General features: G+C 43.3%; 1 protein-coding gene and 1 long non-coding RNA gene across 3 annotated transcripts in view; both read left to right on the top strand.

Annotated features, from left to right (window-relative positions):
* Positions 1-439: 439 nt before the first annotated feature.
* Positions 440-9,481, top strand: LOC148043071 (uncharacterized). The gene is made up of 3 exons (XR_015698377.1): positions 440-521; positions 2,672-2,804; positions 9,047-9,481. It is a non-coding gene; the product is annotated as an uncharacterized LOC148043071 (long non-coding RNA).
* Positions 9,482-9,657: 176 nt separating this feature from the next.
* HIVEP3 (HIVEP zinc finger 3) overlaps positions 9,658-26,777 on the top strand; it is a 55,216-nt gene continuing 38,096 nt past the window's right edge. Inside the window, exons 1-2 of one of the 2 annotated variants that reach the window (XM_087728091.1) lie at positions 9,658-14,497; positions 18,460-18,605. In XM_087728091.1, the coding sequence (XP_087584217.1) occupies positions 9,707-14,497; positions 18,460-18,605 (4,937 nt within the window). In that variant the 5' untranslated portion in view covers positions 9,658-9,706. Of the gene's footprint in view, positions 14,786-18,459; positions 18,606-26,777 lie in introns of both variants that reach the window. The other variant, XM_087728090.1, reaches the window with a different exon arrangement.

Below are 26,777 nucleotides of genomic sequence, written 5' to 3'. Positions count from 1 at the left end.
CTTTCCAACTCTGTTATTCTGTTATACAATTTATTCTTGAATTTCTCAGACATTTTTCTTGGTCTGAACATATCTCAGATAAAACACTTGTGGCTCCTATCACGGGCAATTTATATAGAGGGAAATATGTGGGAAATGTTTTTTTTTTAAAATCCAAATCTTCCTGCCAAAATTGAGTCTCTGTCATAAATTTTATGGGATGAATTTCATCATACCCAGTTTTTAGCCGTCATCCTGACCCCAAGGTAATGTGAATCTTTTATCAATTCCAAAAAGTGTAATGTGAAATAAGTCAACTCTTAGCATCCAAGAAAACTGTGCCTTGTGATTGTTGCTGGGTAAAGTGTTTAATTTGAGCTCCAGATCTTGTTCACCTTGTCAAATGCTATTTTTATTTGAAGTGCATTTCTCTGATGAGCATGTGTTTTTGTTGTTTTACAGGTTGAATTAAGCCCTGGGCAAAAATCATTTTAAAGAAAGAAGCACAAACACCATTAGAGCCATCGAAGATCAATTTTGCTGTAAGTATTCCCCATTCTCCTGCCATTAGGTGGAGCAGGTGTGTGTGTGTGTGTGTTGGGATGTGTCTCTGTATAATACACACACACACACACACGTTCACACCCTACTTGTCTTAAAGTTGGAAAATCAGGATTCTTGTTCTGTAGAGATGTTCGTTGAAACATGCTTAATCTCTTAAATAAAATGTTACCAACATCCTTTCTCTTTACTTTCAGTACGCTTAGAACTGCTGATGAAGTAGTAACATCCTCATAGCCCAATGTTTAAAACACATACTGTAGATAGATAGATAGATAGATAGATAGATAGATAGATAGATAGATGATAGATAGATAGATAGATAGATAGATAGATAGATAGATAGATAGATAGATAGATAGATAGGGACAGGCAGGCAGGCAGGCAGGCAGGCAGGCAGGCAGGCAGGCAGGCTGGCTGGCTGGCTGGCTGGCTGGCTGGCTGACTGACTGACTGACTGACTGACTGACTGACTGACTGACTGACACATTTTGGGAAGGGTTATTTTAATGCAGAAGCAAAAGTAGCTAATTTTAGATCTTTCCTCAGAAAATTTGTTAGGGCACTAAAAATGTGATTTTCTGACTAATATTGACAATACTGTCTTGGACATTGGGGTCCAGAAGAACAGATTTGGAAGATCAGAAGTGATCCATAAGACGTCCACTGCTCTGTTGATGCTAGATTATTTTCACTTTGCATTTCGTATTGTCCCCACTCAATCTAACTGGGATTAAAAAATAATCACAATGCATGTTCCCTTATTTGTAAAAACATGAAGTCTGGTTTTGCTGTCAAACTATTTACTAAAACTGTATTGCTATTATTCGTCTCATCCTTCCTATTACATAACTCCTCCTACTTACGACTATAACCTTGTTGCTTGTTATCTTTACGATTTATTTTGTTTTATTTAGTTTCCTAGCATGATTTGATGGCTTATTTAGTATCCTATGACTATCACTAAGTGTTGTATCTTAGGATTCTTGATGAATGTATTTTTTTATGTACAATGAGAGCTTATGCACGGAAGACAAATTCCTTGTGTATCCAATCACACTCGGGCAATAAAGAATTCTATTCTATTCTATATTTTATAAACGGTTGGTTATAGCACTGGCCCTTTGTTAAGAAAAGCGTACCTTTGCACTGGGGGAAAAAATGGCAAGCTGAGATGATGGGCTTTTAGGAGCAGGGTGCTGTTCCACCAGTTCTGATCAAAAGAAAATCTGCTTCTGTCCTCCACAGCCTGAGGCCTTTTAAGTGTGGTGGACTTTAAATTCAAGCAAAGTGAGGAAAATGAGGAGACTTGTGGGGGAAATGAGGGGACTCATGGGGGAAATGAGGGGACTCATGGGGGAAATGAGGGGACTCGTGAGGGAAATGAGGGGACTCATGGGGGAAATGAGGGGACTTGTGAGGGAAATGAGGGGACTCACGGGGGAAATGAGGGGACTCATGGGGGAAATGAGGGGACTCGTGAGGCAGTGGCCTCCAACTTTTGTAGCTTTGTGGACTGGCATGGGTGGGAGGATGGTTGCACGTGAGCGTGCAGCTCCATTTATGTGAGTGGCAGGCACGCGCATCCTCTGCTTACACAAGGACCTAAGTGCGCTTGCCTGCCACTTCTATGGCCCAGTTCTGAACAGACCACAGCCCGTGGGTTGGATATCCCTGTCATAAGGGACAAAATGCCCCATAAACTGACCTTTGCAAGCTGTCTGCAGTTTGTTAAAAGCAGGCAACTTGTCATTTTTTTAAAAAAATATATTTTATTTTATTATAAAAAGTAAAATGCAAAACAGAAAAACAAACAAATGAAAAAGAATACATCCAGCACTAACAACAGCAAAGCTTATAATTGTTTGTAAGCAAAGGAAAGGAGAATTTATCTGGTATAGGGTTTCCTGCCTAAGCAGGGGGTTGGGCTAGAAGACCTCCAAGGTCCCTTGCAACTCTGTTATTCTATTCTATTCCATATCATTCCATTCCATTCCATTCTATCATTTTTTTTTGAAGCATCCTGTGGGGATGGGTTCTATATGTTTAATGTTAAATTTATTTGATATTGGATCATTTCCCCTCTTCTTTTTCTGTACACCAATCTTTTTTGTTGTCATTTTTTTTGTAGAGAGAATGGGTTTACAGATTTCTCCATGGAGCTTCTGTCAGTGACACATCCTAGCCTACCAACCGGCAATTGCTCAGATAAATGATTAGAAGCCATCATTTTCAGAACAAAGAAAGTTTGCCTTTTAATCAAGGTTAGATGATTTGCCTATCTGTTCTACCATTGTGCCTGCCCACTCTCTTTCTCAGCCTGAGGGCGTATCTAGTCTTTCACATCATTCATTGCTTGTCCTAAATTATACCTCTGACATTTGCATTCAAATCCTTTTAGTTCCTACTGCATACAATTATTTAGTCTTTCTGTTGTGGAGAACCAGAGGTGATGTGGCTGGGATGTCTGCAGATGAGACAGAGAGATAGAAGTTTTGGTGTCTTCTCTCTGCCTTTTGGGGTGGTTCCTCCTCCTCCTCCTCCTCCTCCTCCTCCTCCTCCTCCTCCTCCTCCTCCTTCTCCTTCTCCTCCTCCTCCTCCTCCTCCTCCTCCTCCTCTTCTTCTTCTTCTTCTTCTTCTTCTTCTTCTTCTTCTTCTTCTTCTTCTTCTTCTCCCTCCTCCTCCTCCTCCTCCTCCTCCTCCTCCTCCTTCTCCTCCTCCTTCTCCTTTTTCCTGTTTTGGCATTGAATTAAAAGCAAGCTCTCTTCTGCTATCAGATAGCTTTACTCCCCTATTTCATTGCTGTTAAAGGGGGAGAGCTGCTGCCCGTAACTGATTTTAGAGGCTGTTGTTTTTCTGACCAAGGCTTCACCAAATCATGAAAGAGACTCCTTGTCTCGAAAAAAACCCTTTTTATTTGGCTAATGTGAATTCCTAGCATTCACATCCAGCAAAGTCCCCGCAAACAGTCTTTCAAGGGTAAATTGCAACCACAGACTTTATCAGTCCTTGGATAGTTGCCAGGCCGACAGCTTCCAGACACAACACTGTACAAGGAAATACTTGGCAAGGAGTCTCTCAGATAAGCAAATCTTCACACTAACGAACAAATTGTCTCCTGCAAACACCACTCCTCTTTCGCTCCTATTTATTCCCTTCGGGAAGGGCCATTCATCATCCACCTGTGGCCTTACTCCCAAGTCTACCCTTGTTCCTTAGCTATTCCCTTCGTCTGGCAACTCTGCGCATGCACACACTGGGAACAGGCTCCAGCTGTTCTTCAGCCCCACTTAACTCTGACTCCGAAGGCAGCTGATAACTGTTGGATGGCCCTGGCCCCCTCTCTGCCTCCAAAGCAGAGCCCTCATCAGAGCTTTCCCCAGACTCCAGGACTGGCCCATGTTCCTCCCCAACCTCCTCACTCTTCGAGTCTGCCGCCAGTTCCACTGGCTGCTGGTGGACCACAACAGTTGTAGCATTAGCTCATAGTTGTACAGGCGTAACTATGTATAGTTACACTTTGTCCACCTAATGAGAAGAGAGGACCCGTTGCAAAAGACCCTGATGCTGGGGAAAGATTAGAACGAAAAGGAGACGGAGGTAGCAGAGGAAGAGATGGTTAACATCATCGAAGCAAAGAATGTGAATTTGGGCAAACTCTGTGAGAGAGTGGAAGGCAGGATGGCCTGGCGTGTTACGGTCCATGGGGTTGTAAAAAGTCAGTTACAACAACCACTGAACAACAAACGCTTTACCACTAAGGTTTTGTCCCATCCCCACTTACTGAGACGGTCCGTTTCTTTGCAACTGCCCCAGCTGGCTGCTGCCGGTTGTGTGAACTCTACAGATCTGTTTAAGACTGATGCTTGGTGGTTTTGATGTACGGTGGGAATCACATTTTCATTCCGCATTTGACAGAATTTTAACTACCACGTTTTCCCTGAAAATAAGACAGAATCCTATTTTCTTTTGACACCTCCTCCCCCGAAATTTGATTTGATTTGATTTGATTGCACTTCTATGCCGCCCTATTCCCAGAGGGACTCAGGGCGGCTCACAAACCAAAGTAAGGGGGGGGGGAATACAAACAGGAGGAAAGACAACGGACAAACAACTACAACAATTTAAAAAAACGATCAACAACCACACAATTTGAGCGGGGGCGGGGAACTCATCAGCCCCAGGCCTGTCGGAACAGCCAGGTTTTAAGGGCTTTGCGGAAAGCCTGAAGGGTGGTGATAGTCCGAATCTCCACGGGGAGCTCGTTCCAGAGGGCCGGAGCAGCCACAGAGAAGGGCCTCCTCCGGGTGGTAGCCAGACGGCATTGGCCAGTAGATGGAATTCGGAGGATGCCTAATCTGTGGGATCTGATAGGTCTATTGGAGGTAATTGGCAGCAGGCGGTCTCTCAAGTACCCAGGTCCAATACCATGAAGGGCTTTATAAGTGACAACTAGCACCTTGAAGCGTATCTGAAGACCAATAGGCAGCTTGCGGAGGATAGGTGTAACGTGGGTGTACCGGGGTGCACCCACAATCGCTCGCGCGGCTGCATTCTGGACAAGCTGTAGTCTCCGAATGCTCTTCAAGGGCTGCCCCATGTAGAGCGCATTGCACTTGGCCTACTTTTCGAGGAGGTCTTATTATTTTTGAGGTGTAGGAGGCGTTGAGCCTGGTCACCTCACGGCTGCTGCTCTGTTGCAATATTTTTGGGGAGGACTTATTTTAGTGCATGTGCTCAAAAGCCCACTTGGGTTTATTATCCAGGGAGGTTTTATTTTCAGGGAAACAGGGTACTATACAAACTTATTTAAATATTGTTACTGGATTGTTGTTGTTTTTAGCTTTCCTACTTCAAGGGGAAAAAAAACACCACCCAGTCTATATAGGAATTATACTCGGCCCAACAGTCCGTAGAGATTCTCAGTCATCTAGGTCCTGGTTGTCCCAAAGGTGCTTTTTTCAGGAGGCAACTGGACTGTCTTGGTTTTTCTTTGAAGACGTTTTGCTTCTGATCCAAGAAGCTTCTTCTTCAGCTCTGGCAGGATAGTGGGGAATGGAAGGATTTATATTCCTCGCAGACGGCTGGACATTTGCATCCTTTTAGAGGGTCCTTGAAGCCCTTGGAGCTTTATTAATTTAACTTAATTTAATTTAATTAACCACATTTATATGCCGCTCAATCCCGAAGGACTCCGGGCTCGTTATCTGTGTTCTCACACTCAATTTGGGATGGACAGGAATGGATTTCCAGAGGAAAAAAATTGCAGACTGTAGGAATCAGGAGCATTGTTCAGGTGACTCTGAGGACACAGATAAACATCCAAGTTGCTTCCAAGACCCTTTAAAAGGATGCAAATGTCCAGCTGTCTGTAAGGAATATAAATCCTTCCATTCCCCACTATCCTGTCAGAGCCGAAGAAGCTTCTTGGATCAGAAGAGAAACATCTTCAAAAGAAAAAAAAATAAGAAAGTCCAGTTACCTCCCGAAAAAAACCACCTTTGGGGTATACTCAGCACAGTACTTTTGCCGCAGAAGTGGCAAAAGGTTTAAATGCCGGCATCAGCAGAAAGTTTTGAAAATACTGCAGACCGAAACCTGAAATGGCTGCTAGATGCGTTAAGCATTTGCTTCAAGAGAAGTCATCTTTCTTTCTTCCCTAAAAGCAGGACTTTCTGATTATGCCTGCAGTGGCTGTAAAGGTTGGCATCGTAAGGCTTGATGAGAAATTTTCTGAGTTTTATTGTTTTTGGAGATCTTCCATGCAGTTTTCTCTCTCCCCCTCCCCCCCACCGTCCCTGTGTTCCTTTATGCAAGTCTCAAAGAACATCAGCTTCTTCCTCTGTTGGCCGAGATTTCTAATGTTAAGCAGACAAACACATTTTCTTTCCCTGATAAATGCAAGTACCAAACCTTATTAAGCCACTTCGCTTGCAGCTGCTGCAAAGAGGGGAAAAAAAAGGAGTTTAATTTCGTTAAATCAAATGCAATATGTTGTTATGGTGATCGTGTACAAATTGGGGTCATCTTGGCTACATATGCTTTCTGGAGTACATCTGCTGCTGTGTTTATTGGTTTAGGGTGCTTTTATTTTTTAAATAATAACATCAAGAAGTATCAGTAACAATGGAACTTCCAGGATGTCTACTTAAACGGCAGCCAAAGAATTGGATCCTTGACATGCATATCCAGAAATTTCACCTGCTGGTTTGAGTGGGATAATTCCTGACTTTGGTATAGAGTTCTAATTGTATGAAGGCAACTAGTGTGCACAACTTTTAAAAGCTGGGGGAGATCTGAGCAGTAGTTATATTGCTGAAGTTCAGGAAGAATAGCAATAGCAATAACACTTAGACTTATATACCGCTTCACAGCCCTTTCTAAATGGTTTACAGAGTCAGCCTATTGTCCCCAACAATCTGGGTCCTCATTTTACCCACCTCGGAAGGAGGGAAGGCTGAGTCAACCTTGAGCCTGGTGAGATTCGAACTGCCAAACTGCTGACAGCCAGTGACTTATACAACTCTTCAAAGATATCGCGGCTCTTTTATGATAATGACAAATCAGCAACATCATAACCAGGATACCCAACACTGGATTCGTTGATATTTCCCCCAACAGTTACTTTTGTAGGAATCAAGCTAACCGGTTAAATGTTAAGGCTCCCTTGGCTTACATTTGGCTGAAATTTTGACTCAATTGTTTTAAATACTTGCATGGCTAAATACAGGTAGCCCTCGACCTAACGGCCGTAATTACAGTTGTAAGTCATTGCAGTCACAAGTCAGGACATCCACATGACCAGAAGTAAATTTCTGGCTTTTCCCCCACAGCAGTCATTATATGAATGCCATGGTCATTAAGCAAACCTATTTATCTGAATGGGCGTTTTGTGGTCAAAACTGACAAAAAAAACCATCATCGATGGTGTTTAAAAATGACGAGTCATTACAAGATTATCTTTAACAATATATTTTTTTTAATTTATTGTCACTCATGTACAAGATAACAGGAATAAGAATAAACCGGAATAAGAACACAGGAAATGGGTACAAATAAAGGGGGACAGCAGGGCAGGGATGGTAGGCATGCTGGTGCGCTTATGCATGCCCCCTTTACGGACCTCTTAGGAGTGGGGTGAGGTCCATGGTAGACAGTTTAAGGTTGAAGTTATGGGGGTTTGAAGATGTAACAATAGAGTCGGATAATATATTCTAGATATAGAATGTATATCTATATATAAATATGTATTCTGACCCCGTCATCCGTCCAGTAATGAATGCCGAGACAAGCTTAACTGGAATGTACTTTAATAGCAAGACACCAAGAACTCAGTGGCTGAAAGCCAAGCAGAACAAACAGATAAGGACCTTGGCAGCAACAGACAAACTCAGGCAGCAATAAACACAGATAAGGCTTGGCAGCAATCCAGCCTGCCAAGCTCACAGTAATGTCCTCCGACATTCAATCCTGCGTTGACTTCTGCAAAGAGGGGCATGTGCACAAGTAGCTTTTTATAGTCTGGAGAGGAGCCTAATGACCACCAGCTGAGTACAATCACCTCCTGTAATTGCATAATTGTTCCTGACGCCTAGTAGCTCTTCGATGGCGTGCATCCAGGAACAACTCACTACTGGCCTCCGGCTCACTCTTCCTTGTCTCCTCCCTACTGGTCCAAAGCTCAGGTGCCTCCTGGTGGCCAACCAGCCTCTCTGCACTCTGCTCGGAGTTGGAACCTTGTCCAGGGTCCTCCACCTCCTCCAGAGCCGACTCATAGGGCCCCTCGCTATCAGAGTCTGGTGGCAGCTCCAACGGCTCCTGCTGGGCCACAACAAATATGTATATAGAATGTATACAGAATGTATATAGATATAGACTATAGAATCTATGGGTATATAGATATAGACATTTGATGGCCCTCTAATAAAATGAAGGTGCAATTCCTTCAAATAACATCTGCAATTTAAACCCAGAGCTTCTGTCCTTTTCACCCGTTTACTGAGCCTTTCTTTGCAGATTTGTGCAAGGTAGCTAGCTGTTCATTGTTGATGTTTTTGGCATTCTGCCCTGGGAACTAGCTGCCAACCTATCTCCCACAGCAAGAGTAGAGAGCAAGGCCTCGTGTTCAGTCCCACTCTTTAATTTCCACCGACCTCCACATCATTGCGGTTGAGTTTGCACGCCATGTGAGAAGCCGTCTTCTGCACAGACTGCGGTTTTTCAACCTGTCCTGGATCCAGACAGATGTTCTTGAGTCCAGGCAAAGGTGAATGTGCTGTGAGAGGATGAGGGGAGGCCGCCAGCAGAATGCATGAAAGTCAGGAAGGAAGAGAAAGGAGTGGGCTTCTCTGTGCAGCTTTCCTCTCCCCCTCTCCAGGTCTGCTCTGTCACAATGTCCAGCTAACTACTCAAAATGGACTCAAATCTCCTTGCCTTTTTGACAGCTTAAAGTAGAACTGGGAACGACAGTAACTGAATGTGTCCTTCTCTTTTGTTGTCGTTTCAGAAAGGTGAGCGGTAACATCTTCCAAGGCCTCTGAACATCGAAGTGGGAGAGCAGGAAGACAAAAGAGAGAATTGCACAGACAAAGCTGTGGCCTGCCGTGTGTTGCTGTCGTTGTCGTCCCGTCCCCCCCCCCCCACCCCCGGCCTCCTCAAGCCAAGGAAAGACACAGAGAGGGATTGGTTGCAAGATGAACACGGGAGCCTCGAGTTTGCAAAGGTTTGCATGAGAAGAGAGAACAGGAGGCACTTCCTGGGCTGCTGCTTCTCGTCTTTGAAGTCTTGCCACGGTCAAACGGCACGGCGATGGCTCGGTTTAAAGCTTCAGCACAATTCGCAAGGAAAATATTTGGACTGCAACTTTTGGACCGTTTTCCTGCTTTGAAGTAGTTTGTCATGCTTTACCAGTGTGAACTCTGTTGACCCACATCCCCACCCCACCCCCCTTTTTCCCTCCTATTACTTCAGGATCCCCCACCCCCCAATCAAATAGCAACTTGTGACAAATCTTGACTCTACATTGGCCCTCTACTTTCACCTCCAATGCAAGCCAAGCAGAGACCTCCCTTTGTTGTAAATGAAGCCTGGTGACAGTTTCCTGAAATAGCATTTCCAACCCCCACCCACCCACCCACCTCCATCCCTGTTCCCCCTTTCAAAGGCCATGGATCCTGAACAAAGCAAGAGGAGCACAAAAAAGGGGGACGAGGCTCCGAGGAAGAGGCTCGTCAAAGGACAAGCTTTTCAAAGCAGCGTCTCCTCCATGACTCCGTATCCCAGCAGCTCTGCTCTGCTGCCAGGCTCTCCCCTCCATGATGTTGCACCCCAGCCGCGTTTCTCAAGGGAGGAGGCCCAGGAGAAGGCGGGACAAGCCCAAGCCCAGCATCCCTCTTTTGAGCATCCATCCCACGTGGCCCAACTTCAACAGCACTCGTTGTCACCAGCCTACAGGACTCCCCGAAAGCAAGAGCACCTTCTTGAAGGACCTACTTGGCAGCTTGTTGATCCAGCAAGACCAATTCCTTCTGGCTCATTTCCTTCTTCTGCACTCCCTTCCAGTCGCGGTCAGATCTTACCATCCTGCTCTTCGGTGTCTACCGAAGAAGACAAGCCCCCTGTTCAAAAGGTCTACATCCCTCGTAGTTTGCAGGTTTCTTTGAAGCCATCTGAAGAAGGGCACAAGAAGGAGAAGAAGCCGCAGAAACCAGGCAAATACATTTGCCAGTACTGTAGCCGGCCTTGTGCCAAACCGAGCGTCCTCCAGAAACACATCCGATCCCACACGGGCGAGAGACCCTACCCGTGTGTCCCCTGTGGCTTTTCCTTCAAAACCAAAAGCAACCTGTACAAACACCGAAAATCTCACGCCCATCGCATCAAAGCTGGGTTATCTTCGGGGACTGCTACAGAATTGTACCCTTCCAGCTTGGAGGTGGAGAAGATGGGTGGGGAGGAGTTTGAAGAGCCAACTGAAGGAGAAAGCACAGATTCTGAAGAGGAGACCAGGAGCACCCCAGGCCATTTGCTGGAACTATCAACCCGGCGAAAGCAAACCATGCTGTACGGGGCAGGAAGTCAAGGCTCAAGCCAAGAAAGCTGCTCTTTCCCCCACTCAAGCATGTCTCAATCCCTTGATGACAGCAGTGCTTTCATAGAGCCATCACCTGACCTTGCCCAAAGTCATAAATCGGAAGAAACCCACACTATCAAACAAAAGCTTGCCCTCCGTCTAAGTGAGAGGAAGAAAGTTATTGAGGAGCAGGCTTTCCTTAGTCCTGGCAGCAAAGGAAGCACTGAATCGGGCTACTTCTCCAGATCGGAGAGTGCAGAGCAGCAAATCAGTCCACCGAATACCAACGCAAAATCATACGCAGAGATCATTTTTGGCAAATGTGGGAGAATAGGTCAGCGGACGGCTATGTTGGCTGCGACCACCACCCAAGAATTCCCCCCGGTATCCTCTGAAGAAAAGCTGAGTACTGTCCCTTTGCCTATGCCTCGGACGCAGGTTATTGAACATATCACCAAGCTGATCACTATCAATGAGGCGGTGGTTGACACGAGTGAAATTGATAGCGTTAAACCGAGAAGGAGTTCTTTATCTCGACGGAGCAGTATCGAATCTCCAAAGCCTGGCTCTTACAGGGAGTCATTTCAGCTGGACATCAAACCTGGTTCCAGTAGCCAACCAGATGCATCCAAGCCATTGACATCCCACGTTGAAAAAATGAAGCCTGAACCATCCTTGTTATCGTTCCAGCAATCCCACAGTGCCACGGAGACAGTGCCTCTTCTAAGAAGCCAGTCTATGCCTTCAGCTGCATGCACTATGAGTTCTTCTCACTCCTTTAGAGGTAGCTATTCTTTCGATGACCACATTGCCGAATCAGAGGTCTTACGCCGCAGTCAGATGTCTTCCCACCCCCGGATGCTAAAACGGCAGCCAGCTATTGAGCTACCGTTGGGAATGGAGTACACCTCAGAAGAGGTTGGTGCAGCGGGCAAAGAAAGCTTTTCCAGGCCTCCAGAAGAACAAGAGACCAAGGAGAGTGAGTTGACCAAGAAGTCAAGGAAGGGCACCAAAACAAAAGGATTTATGTACGAGTGCAACATCTGTGGCGCTCGGTACAAGAAAAGAGATAATTATGAAGCCCACAAGAAGTACTATTGTTCAGAACTTCAGATCTCCAAACCTCATTCTTCCACTTCCTATACGTTGTCCGAAATGGAGAAAGGGTTGATGGAATCTGACCCAGGGCCACAAGTGATGCATTACAAGCTGGGAACTAGTTTAGAACTGACTCCACTGCGGAAGAGGCGGAAAGAAAAGAGTCTTGGTGACGATGAAGATCCACCAGCTTTTGAGCTGACTGAACCCTCCTTTTCTAGAAGTGGACCAGTGACTCAGTTCATGGGGTTGAAATCCAGTGATGTGGCCTTGAATCTCACTTCCAAGTCTGTGAAGCCAGCAGTGGATCCCACTCAATCTGTGCCTCTTTCCGACGTTAGTACAAGTTTTCATCCTAGAACTGCAAATCCCCCATTTACTCTGGAGGGCAAAGAGAGGAGAACGACCTCAAAGGAGATCTCTGTCATCCAACATACGAGTTCCTTTGAGAAGTCTGACTCCATAGAACAGCAGAGTAGCTTAGAAGGAGAAGAAAAGCTACTCTTGCCTTATGCCTCCCAACCAGAGGTCCAACTTGGCCGACCAGCTCACTCCCTTCAGCCAAAGCTTGTGCGTCAACCTAATATTCAAGTCCCTGAGATTCTGGTCACTGAAGAACCTGATCGGCCAGAAATGGAACCAGAACCTCCACCGAAAGAGCCAGAAAAGATGGAGACATTTCAGTGGCCACAGAGAAGTCAGTCTCTCTCCCAACTTCCTGCAGAGAAATTGCCACCCAAAAAGAAGAGGCTACGGCTAGCAGAAATGGCCCAGTCTTCTGGAGAATCCAGTTTTGAGTCCATCAGAAGCCCAAGTCAGGAAAGCAGCATCTCCCACGCTTCTAGTCACTCAGCTTCCTTTGAGCGAGAGGAAACTGTTTCTCAGTCCTCTGAATTCCACGGTAAACCTCTTGGCCCCCACATGTTAACGGTACCGAGTTCCCATCTCCACCACCAACACCATCATTCCCGGGAAATGAGGAGGTCTGCTTCTGAACAGACACCCAATGTCTCACATTCCTCTCCCATGTCGGAGATTCGCAGCAAATCATTTGACTACGGGAGCTTGTCTTCGTCTCCTTCTACGTCCCAAACTCCAACCACCACAACTGCTCTGCCGGAGAGGAGAAAGTGCTTTTTGGTCCGCCAGGCATCTCTCACCAGGCACCCGGAGCATGAGCCAGACTCTGCCTCCAAAGGAGCGGCTGAGACCGAGGAATTGGTGCAAACTTCAACTCAGTCTCCCGCCGCAAGCTTGCCACCTCAACAGCTGCCTTCCTCCTCTACTTCCTCCTCCTCTTCTTTCTCTTCGCACAGAGGGTACCCAGCTGACAAGGATCAGCCCAAAGACTGTCCCGAGTCCTCATGTACATATCCCTACTCTGAAGCTCTGCAAGTGGTCCATCCGCCTGTCCCTCATTTAACCCTCCATGAAAAACAGTACATGGGCCCACAAATCTCTCTCTTACCATTCCAGCACCTTTTGCCACCTCTGGAGCACTCGGTCGAGCTTTTCTCCACCCAGACCATGGCAGACATCTTCTCCACTCAATATTCCATCCCTCACGTCCCTCATTCCTTGTTTCAGAGTGCGGCCCTCCCTCTCCAAGACGCTTTGCTGCATCCAGGCCAGTTACACATTGCCCCGCCACTGCTGTCGCACCCAGCTGATATCGTCATCAGGCAGAGCCCGTCGATCTTGCCCTTGCATTACCCAGGATCCTCTCCACTCCCTTCTGCACTGTTTCTGCCCCTTCAGTCACAGCTGGCTCTCCAGCTGCCGAGCGACATTGGAGCCCACTTGCCCCATCTCAAATCCAGCCTCTCTCCTGAACTCGGAAGCCGTAGCTTCTCCCCATCTATAGATTATGGCACTGAGAGCCGCCTACATATTTTAACTCGGCCGAGTAGCCCGTCTGCATCTATCTCCATTTCTCAGTTGGTGGTACCCGCCTGTTCGGAGCCTGTGGTATCTCTGGTTGTCCCAGTTCGCATTCAGGCGAACATGCCATCCTACGGAAGCGCAATGTACACCACTCTTTCCCAGATCTTAGTCACTCAGTCACACTGTAGCGCCTCTTCAATCCTACTGCCAAAATTTGAGGACTATCAGACCAAGGGAACCCTGGTCTGCAGTGCGAATGTTCACAGCGTGGGTCTTGACTTGGCACAAATGTTCACAGAGGAACAGAAGACCTTGATCCACAGTCCCTACCTGCGGCTGCCGTTTTCTCTGTCGGAAAGGAAAGGCTACTTTCCCCTGGGCCCCATGTCCGAAAGTGTCTTGGATCTTGAAGGGAGCCCATCCAACGTCGGAGGAAGCAAGAGGATGCTTTCTCCCGCCGGGAGCTTGGAGCTCACCATGGAAACGCAGCAGCAGAAACGGGTGAAGGAAGAAGAAGAAGAAGAAGAGTTCTCCGAGGCAGAAGAGAAGCTGGAAATAGGGATAACTTCCAATATAATAGAGGAAGGGAAAAAATGTGATCAGACCGCAGCCAAGGCGGAAACACTCTCTGGTCTATTGTCCGAACAGCCAGAATTCCCCAAAGGCCAGGATGCCTTAAACCTGGTCTTGCCACAGTCGGAGGCCTCCAGCTTTGAAGTCCGAAAGGAATGTAAGCAGACAGCGGGAAAGAAGCCCGAGAGCAAGCACGCTCCCGAGGAAGTGAAGGAGGAGGATTTGAAAGAACCAGCAGAAGCCTTGGTGGCAAGTCCTCCCAGCTCAGCATGTTCCTCAGAGGTTGCTCAAAGCTCCCAGAAGTCTCAGGACAGTGCAGACGTTAAGAAGGTACTTCTGTTCCCCAGCCTCCACACAACTACTAATGTCAGTTGGTGCTATTTAAATTACACAAAACCAAACCACAGCCAGCAAGTTGACCACAGTTCCTCGGTGTATGCCAGCTGGTGCATTAGCCTGTATAATCCCAACCTCCCCGGTATATCTACTAAAGCCGCCCTGTCACTCCTACGCTCCAAGCAAAAGGTGAGCAAAGAAACCTACACCATGGCTACTGCTCCACGTCCAGAGACAGGGAGGCTTGTGCCCTCAAGTTCCAGGAACCCCAAAATGTCAGAGGTAAGGAAAATCACTTTTTCCTTTGGCCCTCATCTCTTTGTTTAAGGATTGGACAGCAATTGCTGCCAGGATTCAAAGAACTGGCTCAGCGTGTTATCCAGCTGAGTTGGCTCAGGGCTCCTAGAACTGGCTCCCAAAAGCAAGGCTGGCTAGAGGTTTTGGAGGCTCTCGGCCAGTGGTGGGTTTCAAAAATTGTTTGAACCTACTCTGTGGGTGTGGCCTCCTTTGTGGGAGTGGCTTGCCACCCATGTGACCGGATGGGAGTGGCTTGCCACCCATGTGACCAGATGGGAGTGGCTTGCCACCCATGTGACCGGATATGAAGGTGCCGACGACACTTGTCAGAACCACCTTAAATTACCTCACACACAGCACTGGCCTGCATAAGAATAGGATGTAAACTTGTTTTTTAAAAGGCATCTTTGGTTTGCGTTAAAACAACTTCAACACTCGCAATGTTCTGATTGCACCACAAACGCAGTAGTCATCCTTACCTTTCACAGAGGCACTGAGTTTTATAAATATGAGCATGATAGTGTAGAATAATCATATCCAAGGACCAGTGTGGGTTTCAAAAATTTTTGGAACCTCTTCTGTAGGTTCATCAAATCTACCGAACCGATTAGAAGAGGTTCCACCAGTGGACCCGGAAAGCAGGCCACACCTACAAAAGATGTTCCAAAAATTTTTGAAACCCACCACTGACACACACACACACACACACACACACACACACACACACAGACAGACAGGCAGACAGACAGACAGACAGACACAGAGAGGGAAAGAAAAAGAAAGGAATAAATAAAGAAAGAAAGAAAAAAGAAAGAAAAAGTGAGAGAGAGATGAAAGAAAAAAAGGAAAAAGGGACAGAGAGACAAAAGAAGGAAAGAGAGAGAGAGAAAGAGAGAGAAAAAAAGAAAACACATGGGCGGCAAGCCACTCCCACAAAGGAGGCCACACCCACAGAGTAGGTTCGAAATTTTTTTGAAACCCACCACTGCAGTCAGCAGAAATAGCCTGCAGCACTGCATTCTAATCACTGCGCCACTACAGCTCACAAGAGTTGCACTAATATCATAGAAATGGTGGCATGGAATCATTAAAGGGTGCGGGGGGGGGGGGAGACACAAAATTAATTGCAAATGACAAAAATTAAAATAATTTTTATTTACTTTAAATAATTAAATGGAATCGTTCAGTTGTCCCGCAGCGAGTTGGCAATGGTGAGTTGGCCGCAGCGAGTTGTCCTGTTCCGTTTATTGGGAGGCAAGCTATGGCACAACGGTCTTGCGGATACAGTAGTTGGCGATAGAAGTCATGGAAGACTCCCTAAAACTGGTCCTCCAAGTAAATCAATGGCAACCTATACAAAATGAGCATGGACACTTTTCAGAAAGCTTTACTGTTTTTGTGTAGTATGTAAAATCAATTACACCTTTTAGCAGTTAAATCGATTCAAAGCCAGACAGATCATTGATTGAAGCTACCTTGAAGTGGTTGAGGTCTCCACTGAAAAGTGAAATCATGCAGAGAACAATGAACAAAAAACACCCTCGAACAACACAGTTATAGGGGGAGTTTGGCCCTGAAATTAGCCATGTCTGATCAAGCGTGGAAATTATTATAGTTCTGTTCCTTGGGCAGGGGGGGGGGGAAGAATTCACTACATTTGTCTGGAACGTGGCAATCTTTGGCGATGAGCCTTGAAAGGCTGCTAAATTAAAATGACTCTTGTTGCTGTGGTTTCTGTCAAAAGAAGTGGAAGTTAAAAAAAAAAGTATGGTGCTTTGCATTATTTTGTGTATGCAACTCTTAGTCATCCTTAGGAAAGAGCAGATCGTTTTATAGTTATCATATTTTCATTGCACATCTCATCACAGGAGCTGGGTGGGTTTTTTATGGTCTTAAAAAAAGGCTTTGAGGTATGAGGATGGGTTCTGGCTCCCAGACTGCATGCTGCTTAGCAGAGGAGCAAGCGTAGCATCTGACAGAGTTGTACGCGAAAATCATAGCATCTCATGTTTACCCTGGAGAAAAGCTTCAGAGTTTTGGGCTGAAGACAACAACGAAGCAGTCATCCCTGAGATGAAAAGGAGGCTGCATACTCAGAAACACCTGCAGGGTCATGGAAGGTGCCTTTTGGCATAATGTTGGGGTGATTGTCAAGTCAGACTGCGTAACTTGAAAGCAGACTTTAAAAAAAAAATATTAGATGAAAACCAGATTCATGTTTTGGAAAAGTCGTTCCAGTCACATAACCTCTTTCCTCCTCCGTCCTGTTAAAACAATTACCAAACTGACTGCAGAGATTCCTTGGCACGAGTTCCGTGTTTGTTCTTTTTCTTTTTTTGCCTTCTCATTGGCTGGTTATATGATAATGGATGGACTGGAGCATCCCACACCAGACTTTCTGGTAGCACAATGGGGCTTTGCGCTCCCATGTGGCTTCCTCGCCCAAACCACGTCTCATTCCTAGCAGAAGTCCAAAATCCATTCTGGCGACTGAGGGATCCTCTGAAGTAGATTTTAAGGGCCCATGGAAGAAAGTTCTGAAAATAGAGACAAGCTTGTTCCTTTATTCTAAGAGAAAAATCATATCCAATTTTTTTTTAAAAAAAACATACCATATAATTGGGTTCTGTCCATTCTTAAGAGTTGGAATATGTTGCTGCTGAGGATTTAGTCCCCAGATGAGGGCTAATTAATTCCAGGAATGTTGTTCATGAGATTTCAAATTACTTTTATATGTGGTTGAGCTTTCATAGAATAGAATAGAATAGAATAGAATAGAATAGAATAGAAAAAAATAGAACAGAACAGAATAACAGAGTTGGAAGGGACCTTGGAGGTCTTCTGGTCCAATCCCCTGCTCAGGCAGGACACCCTATGCCATTTCAGACAAATGATTATCCAACATCTTCTTAAAAACTTCCAGTGTTGGAGCATTTACAACTTCTGGAGGCAAATTATTTCACTGGTTAATTGTTCCGTTAGGAAATTTCTCCTAGGTTGCTTCTCTCCTTGATTAGTTTCCACCCATTGCTTCTTGGCAGAACATAGATAATTGTCCTTCCTCATCTAGTTAATACTAGACTTTTCCTTTTTATTATCTATTTTATTTTATGATTGGTATTTCTATGCTCCAGGATGGATCATCCAAAACTTTTGGCAGAGATGGCCACCCTGTGTCCCTTTAGAACAGGAGTGGGGAACCATGGCCCTGTTATGACATGTGGACTTCAATTCCCAGAATTCCCGAGCTCAGGAATTCTGGGAATTGAAGTCCACAAGTCGTAAAAGGACCATGGTTCCCCACCCCTGCTTTAGAAATTGATGAAACACAACTGACAGAAGCCCACCATGTAACCAATGGCTCGAACCCTGCGAGTACAACTCAAAAGTGCAGTTATGGCGCAAGCTATTCTCTACTCAATGTACTTTTAGTTTCACTGAAAGACATCAAGATGCTCAAAGTCACCTTAAAAAGAGAAGGTACCAAATTTGATTTCAGTGCAGCCCATGCCAGCAATCGCTGCCAACTCTTTACTCCCCAGGAAGGGATTGCAAAACAAAAGTCTTTGTGATCAGTAACCATCCCTCCTCCTCCTCTTCCCCCTTTTTATTTTTGTTTAGAAAGAATAATAAACTACTTTGATTTTTTGGGGAGATAGGTCCATCTGCCCTCACTCCTTCCTAACGAAGGCCAGAAAGATGCAATGCAACCCAAGAAGGAAAGGGATAAAAGAGGCAAAACTGAAGATGACATTCCCGTAACCAAGCGAGGAGAACCAACCAGGATCAAGATCTTTGAAGGAGGGTGAGTATTTGTGCTGTTCTCATATCCCGTTGTGTTCGATGGATGGGAAGCTTTGATTCCAAAAACAACTCTTGGGGGGAAATGCCATGGTGTCCCTTATTAGCTCCAGTTAGGCTTAGGATTTTTTTTTTTTACTTTTTCCTCTCTCTTTCTCTCATGGTCCTAGGCTCTAGCAACTCGTAAATCAGGTGAGTAGCTTCATGATTCAAGAGAGCTGGATAGTAGACCTGTTTCCTCCTTTTCTGAAATTTTACCCATACAGTAATAAAAGTCTTGACTGGAGCTGGATTACCTGACTTTTCTCCCTAGAAGATTTGAGTTGGGTTGAGTTCTTTCAAGCGTCTCAATAGTTTGGATAAGAGTTTGATGCTAGAAAGATACACCACGTGGGCTCACCTATGGCTGACTGTCCAAAATGATGTACATACAATCTTGTGCAAATGTGTCCGTTGCTTATTTGTGTGTAATATAATCCATGTAGTACACAGATAGTCCTTGACTTACAACCACAGTGGAGACCAAAATGTATGTTATGCTAAGTGAGACATTTGTTAAGAGGGTTTTTGCCCAATTTTTTTTTGCCTTTCTTGCCATGGTTGTTAAGTTGATCACTGCAGCTGTTACGTCAGTAACACCGTTGTTAAGTGAATCTGGCTTCCCCATTGACGTTGCTGGTCGGAAGATCGCAAAAGGGGAATCACGTGACTCCAGGACACTGCCACCGTCATAAACACGAGTCCCTTGCCAAACATCTGAATGTTGATTCTGAGAGCCATGAAGGTCCGCAACGCTCTTTAAGTGTGAAAAAGGGTCATAAGTCACATTTTTTTCCAGTGCCATTATAACCTTTGAATGGTCACTAAATGAATTCTGTAAGTCGAAGACTACCTGTGGTCCCAATTTCTAGCCGTGGCCTTCTTTCCATCGATATAGACTTTTTTTTCACCCTGTGCTTAGATCTAATGCTCTAGATTGGGGTGTTCAATGTTGAAATGAAGCCTACTTTAATTTTAATGTTATTTCTTTTATACAATTGGAACTATAGAGAGCACCTATTGGTGCTCAAATGATGGAGGGGGGGGGGGAAGAAAATAACAGGGTGCCCTTAAGGAAGTCTATAAACCTTCTTGCCAGTTCAGCTAAATTGAAGATCTAACTTATTATTTTTCAAACCAAGAACCTTCCCCCCCACACCCCCACTACCCCAAAATGCTTTGAAGAGGCATGAGCTGGGTGATGATTCCCTCTGTAGAATTCCAGAACCGTGTAAGTTCTGGAATTAGCACTGTGGTAGGTGACTTGGTCCAATTGAGTGCAGACAAAAGGCAACTGGACTTTCCTTGAAGTCATTTTGCTTCTCATTCTAAGAAGCTTCTTTAGTTCTGAACTGAAGATGCTTCTTGGATGAGAAGTGAAATATCTTCAAGGAAAGTCCAGTTGCCTTTTGAAAAAGCACCTTTGGGACAACCATGACCTGGATGACTGAGAATCTCCATACGCATTGCGTGCAGACGTATTTTGTGTTTGTGTGTGTGCATATATATATATATATATATATATATATATATATATATATATATATATATATATATATATATATATATATATATATATATATATATATATATATATATATATATATATAGTGTGTCTGTCTGTGTGTACATGTGTGCGTGCCTGTTTGCCTAGATTTTAAAGATTTCACTAATTAAGCATTTTGAAAAGGACAGACCCTTCATATCAACTGATAACAAGTATTTCCTACTCTTTCTCTCTCTCATAGGAGGAAATTGGGATACTTCTTTTATTGTAAACCTTTGATCACCAATCATGCCTAATAAATTAGAGTTTTCTGCAGGGTAGTTTAGGATACAGCCCTGCATGAGATTATGATTTCCAGAAGGGGTTATCCTTTAATTGTAGCTGCAAGGTTGATAGCAGATGAGGAGGGAAGGAAAATATATATTGGCACATAAGATTTTTTTTTTAAAAAATTGATTGGGTTTATTTTTGTTTAATTCTGAATTTTTCTCTCTCTATGAGTGAGGGTGTATATATGTTTGCACCTACTGTTTCCCCTGAACAGTTTGATCTTGCCCTCTCCCATAAAATCCAGAAAGGTTTATTTTCTGATTTCTTACCCAGATGTGGATAGTTTACCATTCACAAAAGATTATCCCAGTGGCTGCATGATGTTTAACTTGCATACAAAAAGATACCTCTGACTGCTCCTGAATTTTTTTTTAATATAGCTGCAGAAGCTCTGAATAGTAATACATGATTATGAGACCAAACTATAATGACGCCATAATGTATCGGTAGCAATTTTCCACCCAAATTGCTCATAATCTCACTTTGGGTTTCTGATCAGTCAGAAAGTGCGGGAGATGGGAGGGAGGAGGTGAAGCATTTTTAATCTGAAATCTTTCAATCTGAAAACATTGGTTTGAAGTTTGGGATTCTCGGAAGAGAGAAGTTCTAGTTCCTTGTCAAAGATTAGATCAAATGGAAGGGATTTTTCTCCTTTTCGTTCTCTACTGTTTGATGGTTCTTTTCACAGCCCCAACCAGTTTAACCCCTAGTGGATGCTGACATTCAGATCTCAGATACTGAATTAGCAAGAGCCACAATAACTTCAGAAAATAGTGCAAAACCAGTTTGGTTGACTTAGGGATGAAAGTGGCAAGGTGTTCCCAGTGGTAAAGAACTGGGGCTTTCCGGATCTTACTGAAACTACAACTCCCAACAGTCACAGCAAGATTGCTCAATAGTAAGGAATCATGGGAATGAGAGTTCCACAATGTCTGGCAACCCACAACTCTTTCATCCCTCTGCTGTGGCTCCCTGTCACTGGTTGGCTCCACAATTGATAGGGCTTTTGGTTAGGACAGGCAGAAGAAAATGGACACAGTGCTAGGAGGAGACTCTGTGGTGGGGGAACTGGACTTCCGGTCGGCTCCAGAAGTGAACGGGGGGCTTCTAGATTAGGACTTTTGTGGCTCTTTGAGTGTTTAAAGTTGCTGACTGCTGGTCTAGAGTAGTGTTTCTCAACCTCAACAACTTTAAGCTCTGTAGTCTTCAATTCCCAGAATAGTTGAGTCGAGGTGGCGCAGTGGTTAGAGTGTAGTACTGCAGGCCACTTCAGCTGACTGCTAGCTGCAGTTCGGTGGTTCAAATCTCACCGGCTCAAGGTTGACTCAGCCTTCCATCCTTCTGAAGTGGGTGAAATGAGGACCCAGACTGTGGGGGCAATATGCTGACTCTGTAAACCGCTTAGAGAGGGCTGAAAGCCCTATGAAGCAGTATATAAGTCTAACTGCTATTGCTATTGCTATTCTCCACTCAGCCAGAATTCTGAGAGTTGATGTCTGCACATCTTAAGACAGAGGTGTCCAAATTTGAGAACTTTAAGACTTGTGGACTTCAACTTCCAGAATTCCACAAGTCTTAAAGTTGAAGTCCACAAGTCTTAAAGTTTTGCTGGCTAGGGAATTCTGAGAGGTGAAGTCCACAAGTCTTAAAGTTCCCAAGTTTGGACACCCCTGTCTTAAGGTTCCCAAGGCTGAGAAATATTGATTAGAGAGACACAGTTTCCTCACTTTTGAGTTAATATTCAGTGACACTGTTTTACATCTTCTGCTCTTCTTTATAGAAAACCATTCCCTGTTGGTGGCTGGATTCCCATATCTTGCTAAACCAGTGGTACGCTGTCGGTTTACGATGACAATGTAGATCCTAGTTATTGTGTTTGTAGTCAAGATGATGGCTTCAGCAGCTATTGAAGCTGATCTAACAATGGGGGTTAACACAAATGCTATTGAAGCTCAATGTGTTATTCTACTTTATATTATTCACTAGCAAGTTTTGACCTTTTTTTGCATCTGCTTATGCAGTTTTTAAAAGAGTTCACCTTTGTCCATGAATGTATAGTCTAAACTGTAGAGTTAAGTTTTAATATTGCCAGTGGATGGAGTCTTGTGGTCATTTAAGAACAAATATAAAATGTGCTATCTGTATGTTTCCAAGGTTTATTTCTGTTGCTTTATCAAGAAGGACACATTGATATGATGGGCTTTTTTTTTTAAAGTACGTAAATATAGTCTCAGCTAAGAAAGCAATAGATTGGTATATATAATTAAACACTCTTCTCTTTTTTTAAACATGATTAGGTAGAACTTTCTGTTCCTAATAAAAATAGCCAAATGTGAAACTATAGACATAAAATTAGAAGCTCAGTTTATAGCTTTATTACCTTCTTTTTCATTGCTATTGGTGAAGTGAGCCGGTTGCCCTTGGCATAAATAAGCAGACAATACAAGTCTGTAGGGCACAGAAATGAGCAGAATTTATGAGCTTTTACCCAAATTGATCCTGTAGATGGCATTTTAAAAAATGTGATGTTTCAAACAGAAATTCTGTGCAATTGTTTTGTTTTTAAGGTTGCATTTTCTGCATAAGATGGGGCAAGATACTGCTTCACTCATTTATTTTATTTTTTTATTTTTTATTTTCAAAACAAACACAACACATAAAATATTTCTTCTTTACATACTGTAGAAAGAGTATGAGTTGGTTACAAAAGACTTTCGTGCATCTCTTCCACAGTCATCAAGCATAATTTATATTAACTCAAGTATTTTAACTCAGATATTTATACATGTTACCCTTATACCTCCATTTTTATTTGACTATAATTGTTTAAACGTCCTTCATCATAAAATATACCAAGATTTAATACATAGCCACATAATGGCATTTCATTTAATATTTCTAAAATCCTCCAATAACACTGAATCCTTATATCCTATTCTAGCTAAACACCCATAATATTTAATAACAAACTTTTCTAATGCTCCTTTCTAAATCACTGTTTGCAATTTTCATCCAGTTTCCTTATGTTGTACCCATACATATATAAAGGCTGTCATAATTATCCCTCCTTTATTTGATTATATCCTGTATCATAACATTTTCCTCCTAATTATGAAAACTTAACTGTATCTAACTTAGTTCTTTTTTATTAACCTTTGTATTTAATCCAAAAGGATTTCTAATTTTCCTTTCATGGGTACTATTCATTATTCATATCCAATTATTACTTATCATAACACTACACTTTGTATACATTATTATCATTATCAATTATATATTTAACTATATTTATTATCACTAAATTTCACTCAGTTTAACTAGTTTTAAGTTATATTCTTTTATCTATCAATCTGTATCTTTCCAATAACAAAACAATCTCATATCTTCTGCCATTTGTGGTACCAATCCTCTAATCATGTTCTTGATCAATTTTGTATGGACTTCTCTTAGCAACTCCTTACTTATAAGATCTCTCATATAATTTTGATGCCCTCTTTCTGTTTCCTTATTCAATTTTTCTTTGATTGTCAGCAGTGTTATCAATGCTTTTGTTAATAGAATTTCTTAGTCCATCTTCTTCTATATCTTGACCTTTCGAATAGATTTTCTCTCCGTTTAATTCCTCTTTCTGTATTCCATTCTTTCCATGTTCAGGAACAAACCAATTGCCATAGATATCAGCAGGTTTAGTCTGTTTATATTCATTTTCCACTTCAGTTTTTTTGAGTTTCAATCACCCCGTTTTGCATTTGATGAACATTTTCAATTTTTTCATCATCTTTTCTTGTTATGTGCTCTAGGTATTCCAGTTTTTTCTCTACTATATTTGATAATTTCTGTAGTTCTGAAAATATATTTTGCAAAGTTAAGACCTCTATTTTCTCTTGAGGTTGTGTCATTCTAACAAACACAGCTGCTCTAGCTTGGAAGGTTAATAAAATTAAAGCATAGATTCCCAAAGAACGTTATTTTCACCTTCTCTGGTTGAAAATATACTTCAAAGGGACATCTGTGTGTTCTTATCACTCTGCAGCCAAACAGTAAAACCTTGTGGTGCCAAGTCAAAGCAATCCATGAAAGAAAAAGAAACATTCTATTTTGTATACACAAAGCTCCGATCAACAAAACCTCCCAGCCTCTGAGCGGAAACACTGTTAAAGAGTTTCATTTTGTATCTTTTTTGTATTTCAAATTAGAAAAAGAGGTCCAATCTTTAAATGAATTAGAAAAAATACCCACAGCAATAAAAGAGGAAAACTTTAGTCTATAAATTACAGAGAGTCACAAAGAGAAGGTAGAAGAAGAAAACTTAATCCATCCGTTTCAAAAGGTTTGCATAGATTCGATCCATGAAAATAACATTTAAAAAGTAAGACAACCACTGTCCAAAACCATTCCAAATTTAATTCCGCCGCTTGATTCTTCTATTCTTCAATTTAAATTGAGGTTTTAAATTGAGTTTTTATAGGCAGTCTCTTTTTTAAAACAATAAAAATTCCTCACCAGCTGGAAACACTTTCTCTTTCCGCATCCTTCCGTTTTGGAGCCGCCCCGACTTTGTCAGCCTTGGCTGGATTTTTTGTCGCCGGCTTGAAAAACTTCTCTTGCTTCTTTCAGGGCACTCATTTAAATGACATTGAAAAGGGCCTGTCTTTGTATGTCATAATAAGTCAGAATATCCAACAGTTATAACTTACTACGAATGGGGGATTCTTCCAGTTGCTCCCTTATTCCAAAGTCACGCTTGTGGACTCTCACATCTAAACAAGCTGTTGAATTTCCTTTAGTTTATCCCGATTTTAAGACTCAGAACTTCTGCTACAAAGGCTAGTTGAGAATGATATTTTTGTCCCATTTTGTATTTGTTTGAGAGATAAAGGAGCGATCCTGGCTTGTTATGGCAAACGGAGCATAGAGGGAATATTTTTCTTAAACCAACTCTGGCAGAAGAGTTAAATGGAAGCAATCAGGCAGCTTATTGCATCATTCTTCTTTGATGAAATTGAGCCAAGATTCTTAGTAATGAGAAGAATATGCCTATTCTTTAACTGTAGTGACGAATACTGGATCTCGGTAATCTCACAGACCTAAATAGTATTAGAAGAAGAATGATTTTAGTGATGAAAGTGAGGGGTAATGTTCATCTGTGGATTCCATGTATTTCCTACTTCCTCTTTACAAACCATCTGAGCATGTACTATTTCATAATATATTGTAGGAAGTTAAAACCCACCCCCCTCCTAGAATAATGAAATCTCCCAGGAAATATTGAAAAGGCAGAATATTATGTTTCCGTGACTCAGAAATGGAGAAACATGTTTTTAAGTAGGAAACAGACTCATTCTTAATAGCCCCCTCCTTTGTCAATGGGCCATTAAAAGGCCTAGGCCAGTCTCTTCTACATAATAAGAATCTCCCCCTTTCAACTCCAGGGTGATGGGATTAAGGCATGATAGTATTAGCAATAGCAATAGCAGTTAGACTTATATACCACTTCATAGGGCTTTCAGCCCTCTCTAAGCGGTTTACAGAGTCAGCATATCGCCCCCACAGTCTGGGTCCTCATTTCACCCACCTCGGAAGGATGGAAGGCTGAGTCAACCTTTGAGCCGGTGAGATTAGAACCGCTGAACTGCAGATAACAGTCAGCTGAAGTGGCCTGCAGTACTGCACCCTAACCACTGCGCCACCTCGGCTCTACATTAGCCCTTTACCCATCTCACCACAGGGCACCTGGGAAGAAGCAATGCTCAACCAAACTTGGACTAAAACACAGCTTAAAAAGTTGCCCCTACATGGTCCCCTGGGAGTCTGACAACCAATCAGAATATAAGCTCAAGATCAAAGGCCAGAGAGGGCATAAAACCAGGGACTTTCAGCATCTCGGGTTTTTTTCGTCTTCACCCAACATCTTGAAGCATGTGATCCCCCTTTTTTGTTTAGGAGCTCAGGCTATGTGATCCTGTCCACCATTAAAGTATCTTTCCAAGAAGCCTCCATGTTTCCAGTGTCTTTTTCCCCACTTGGAACTGAACCCAGATGGACATTTCTTCCAACAATATGAACATCAGCCTCTCCTATGATGACATCACTGAGCCATTCCCGTTCTGACCCAGCTACCCAAATACAACAAACCATCTGAAGTGAACTCAAAGATTCCTTTATTAGGAGCGCCAGCAAAAAGTTTCTCTGTTACCGCAGGCTAACAAGTGTGTTCAGCCGGGAGATGAATAGTTGTCTGTCAATCTATTCATCTCTGCTCCCTGCCTTTTATCTCCAGAACTAGGGCGGGGCTTCGCT

Source organism: Thamnophis sirtalis, unplaced genomic scaffold, assembly GCF_051295495.1.
Source record: "Thamnophis sirtalis isolate CommonGarterSnake01/CBP01778 unplaced genomic scaffold, rThaSir2_p1.2 scaffold_13, whole genome shotgun sequence".
Taxonomy (NCBI): domain Eukaryota; kingdom Metazoa; phylum Chordata; class Lepidosauria; order Squamata; family Natricidae; genus Thamnophis; species Thamnophis sirtalis.
Note: the sequence above shows the minus strand (reverse complement) of the source record. Positions and strands in the feature narration are given on the sequence as shown.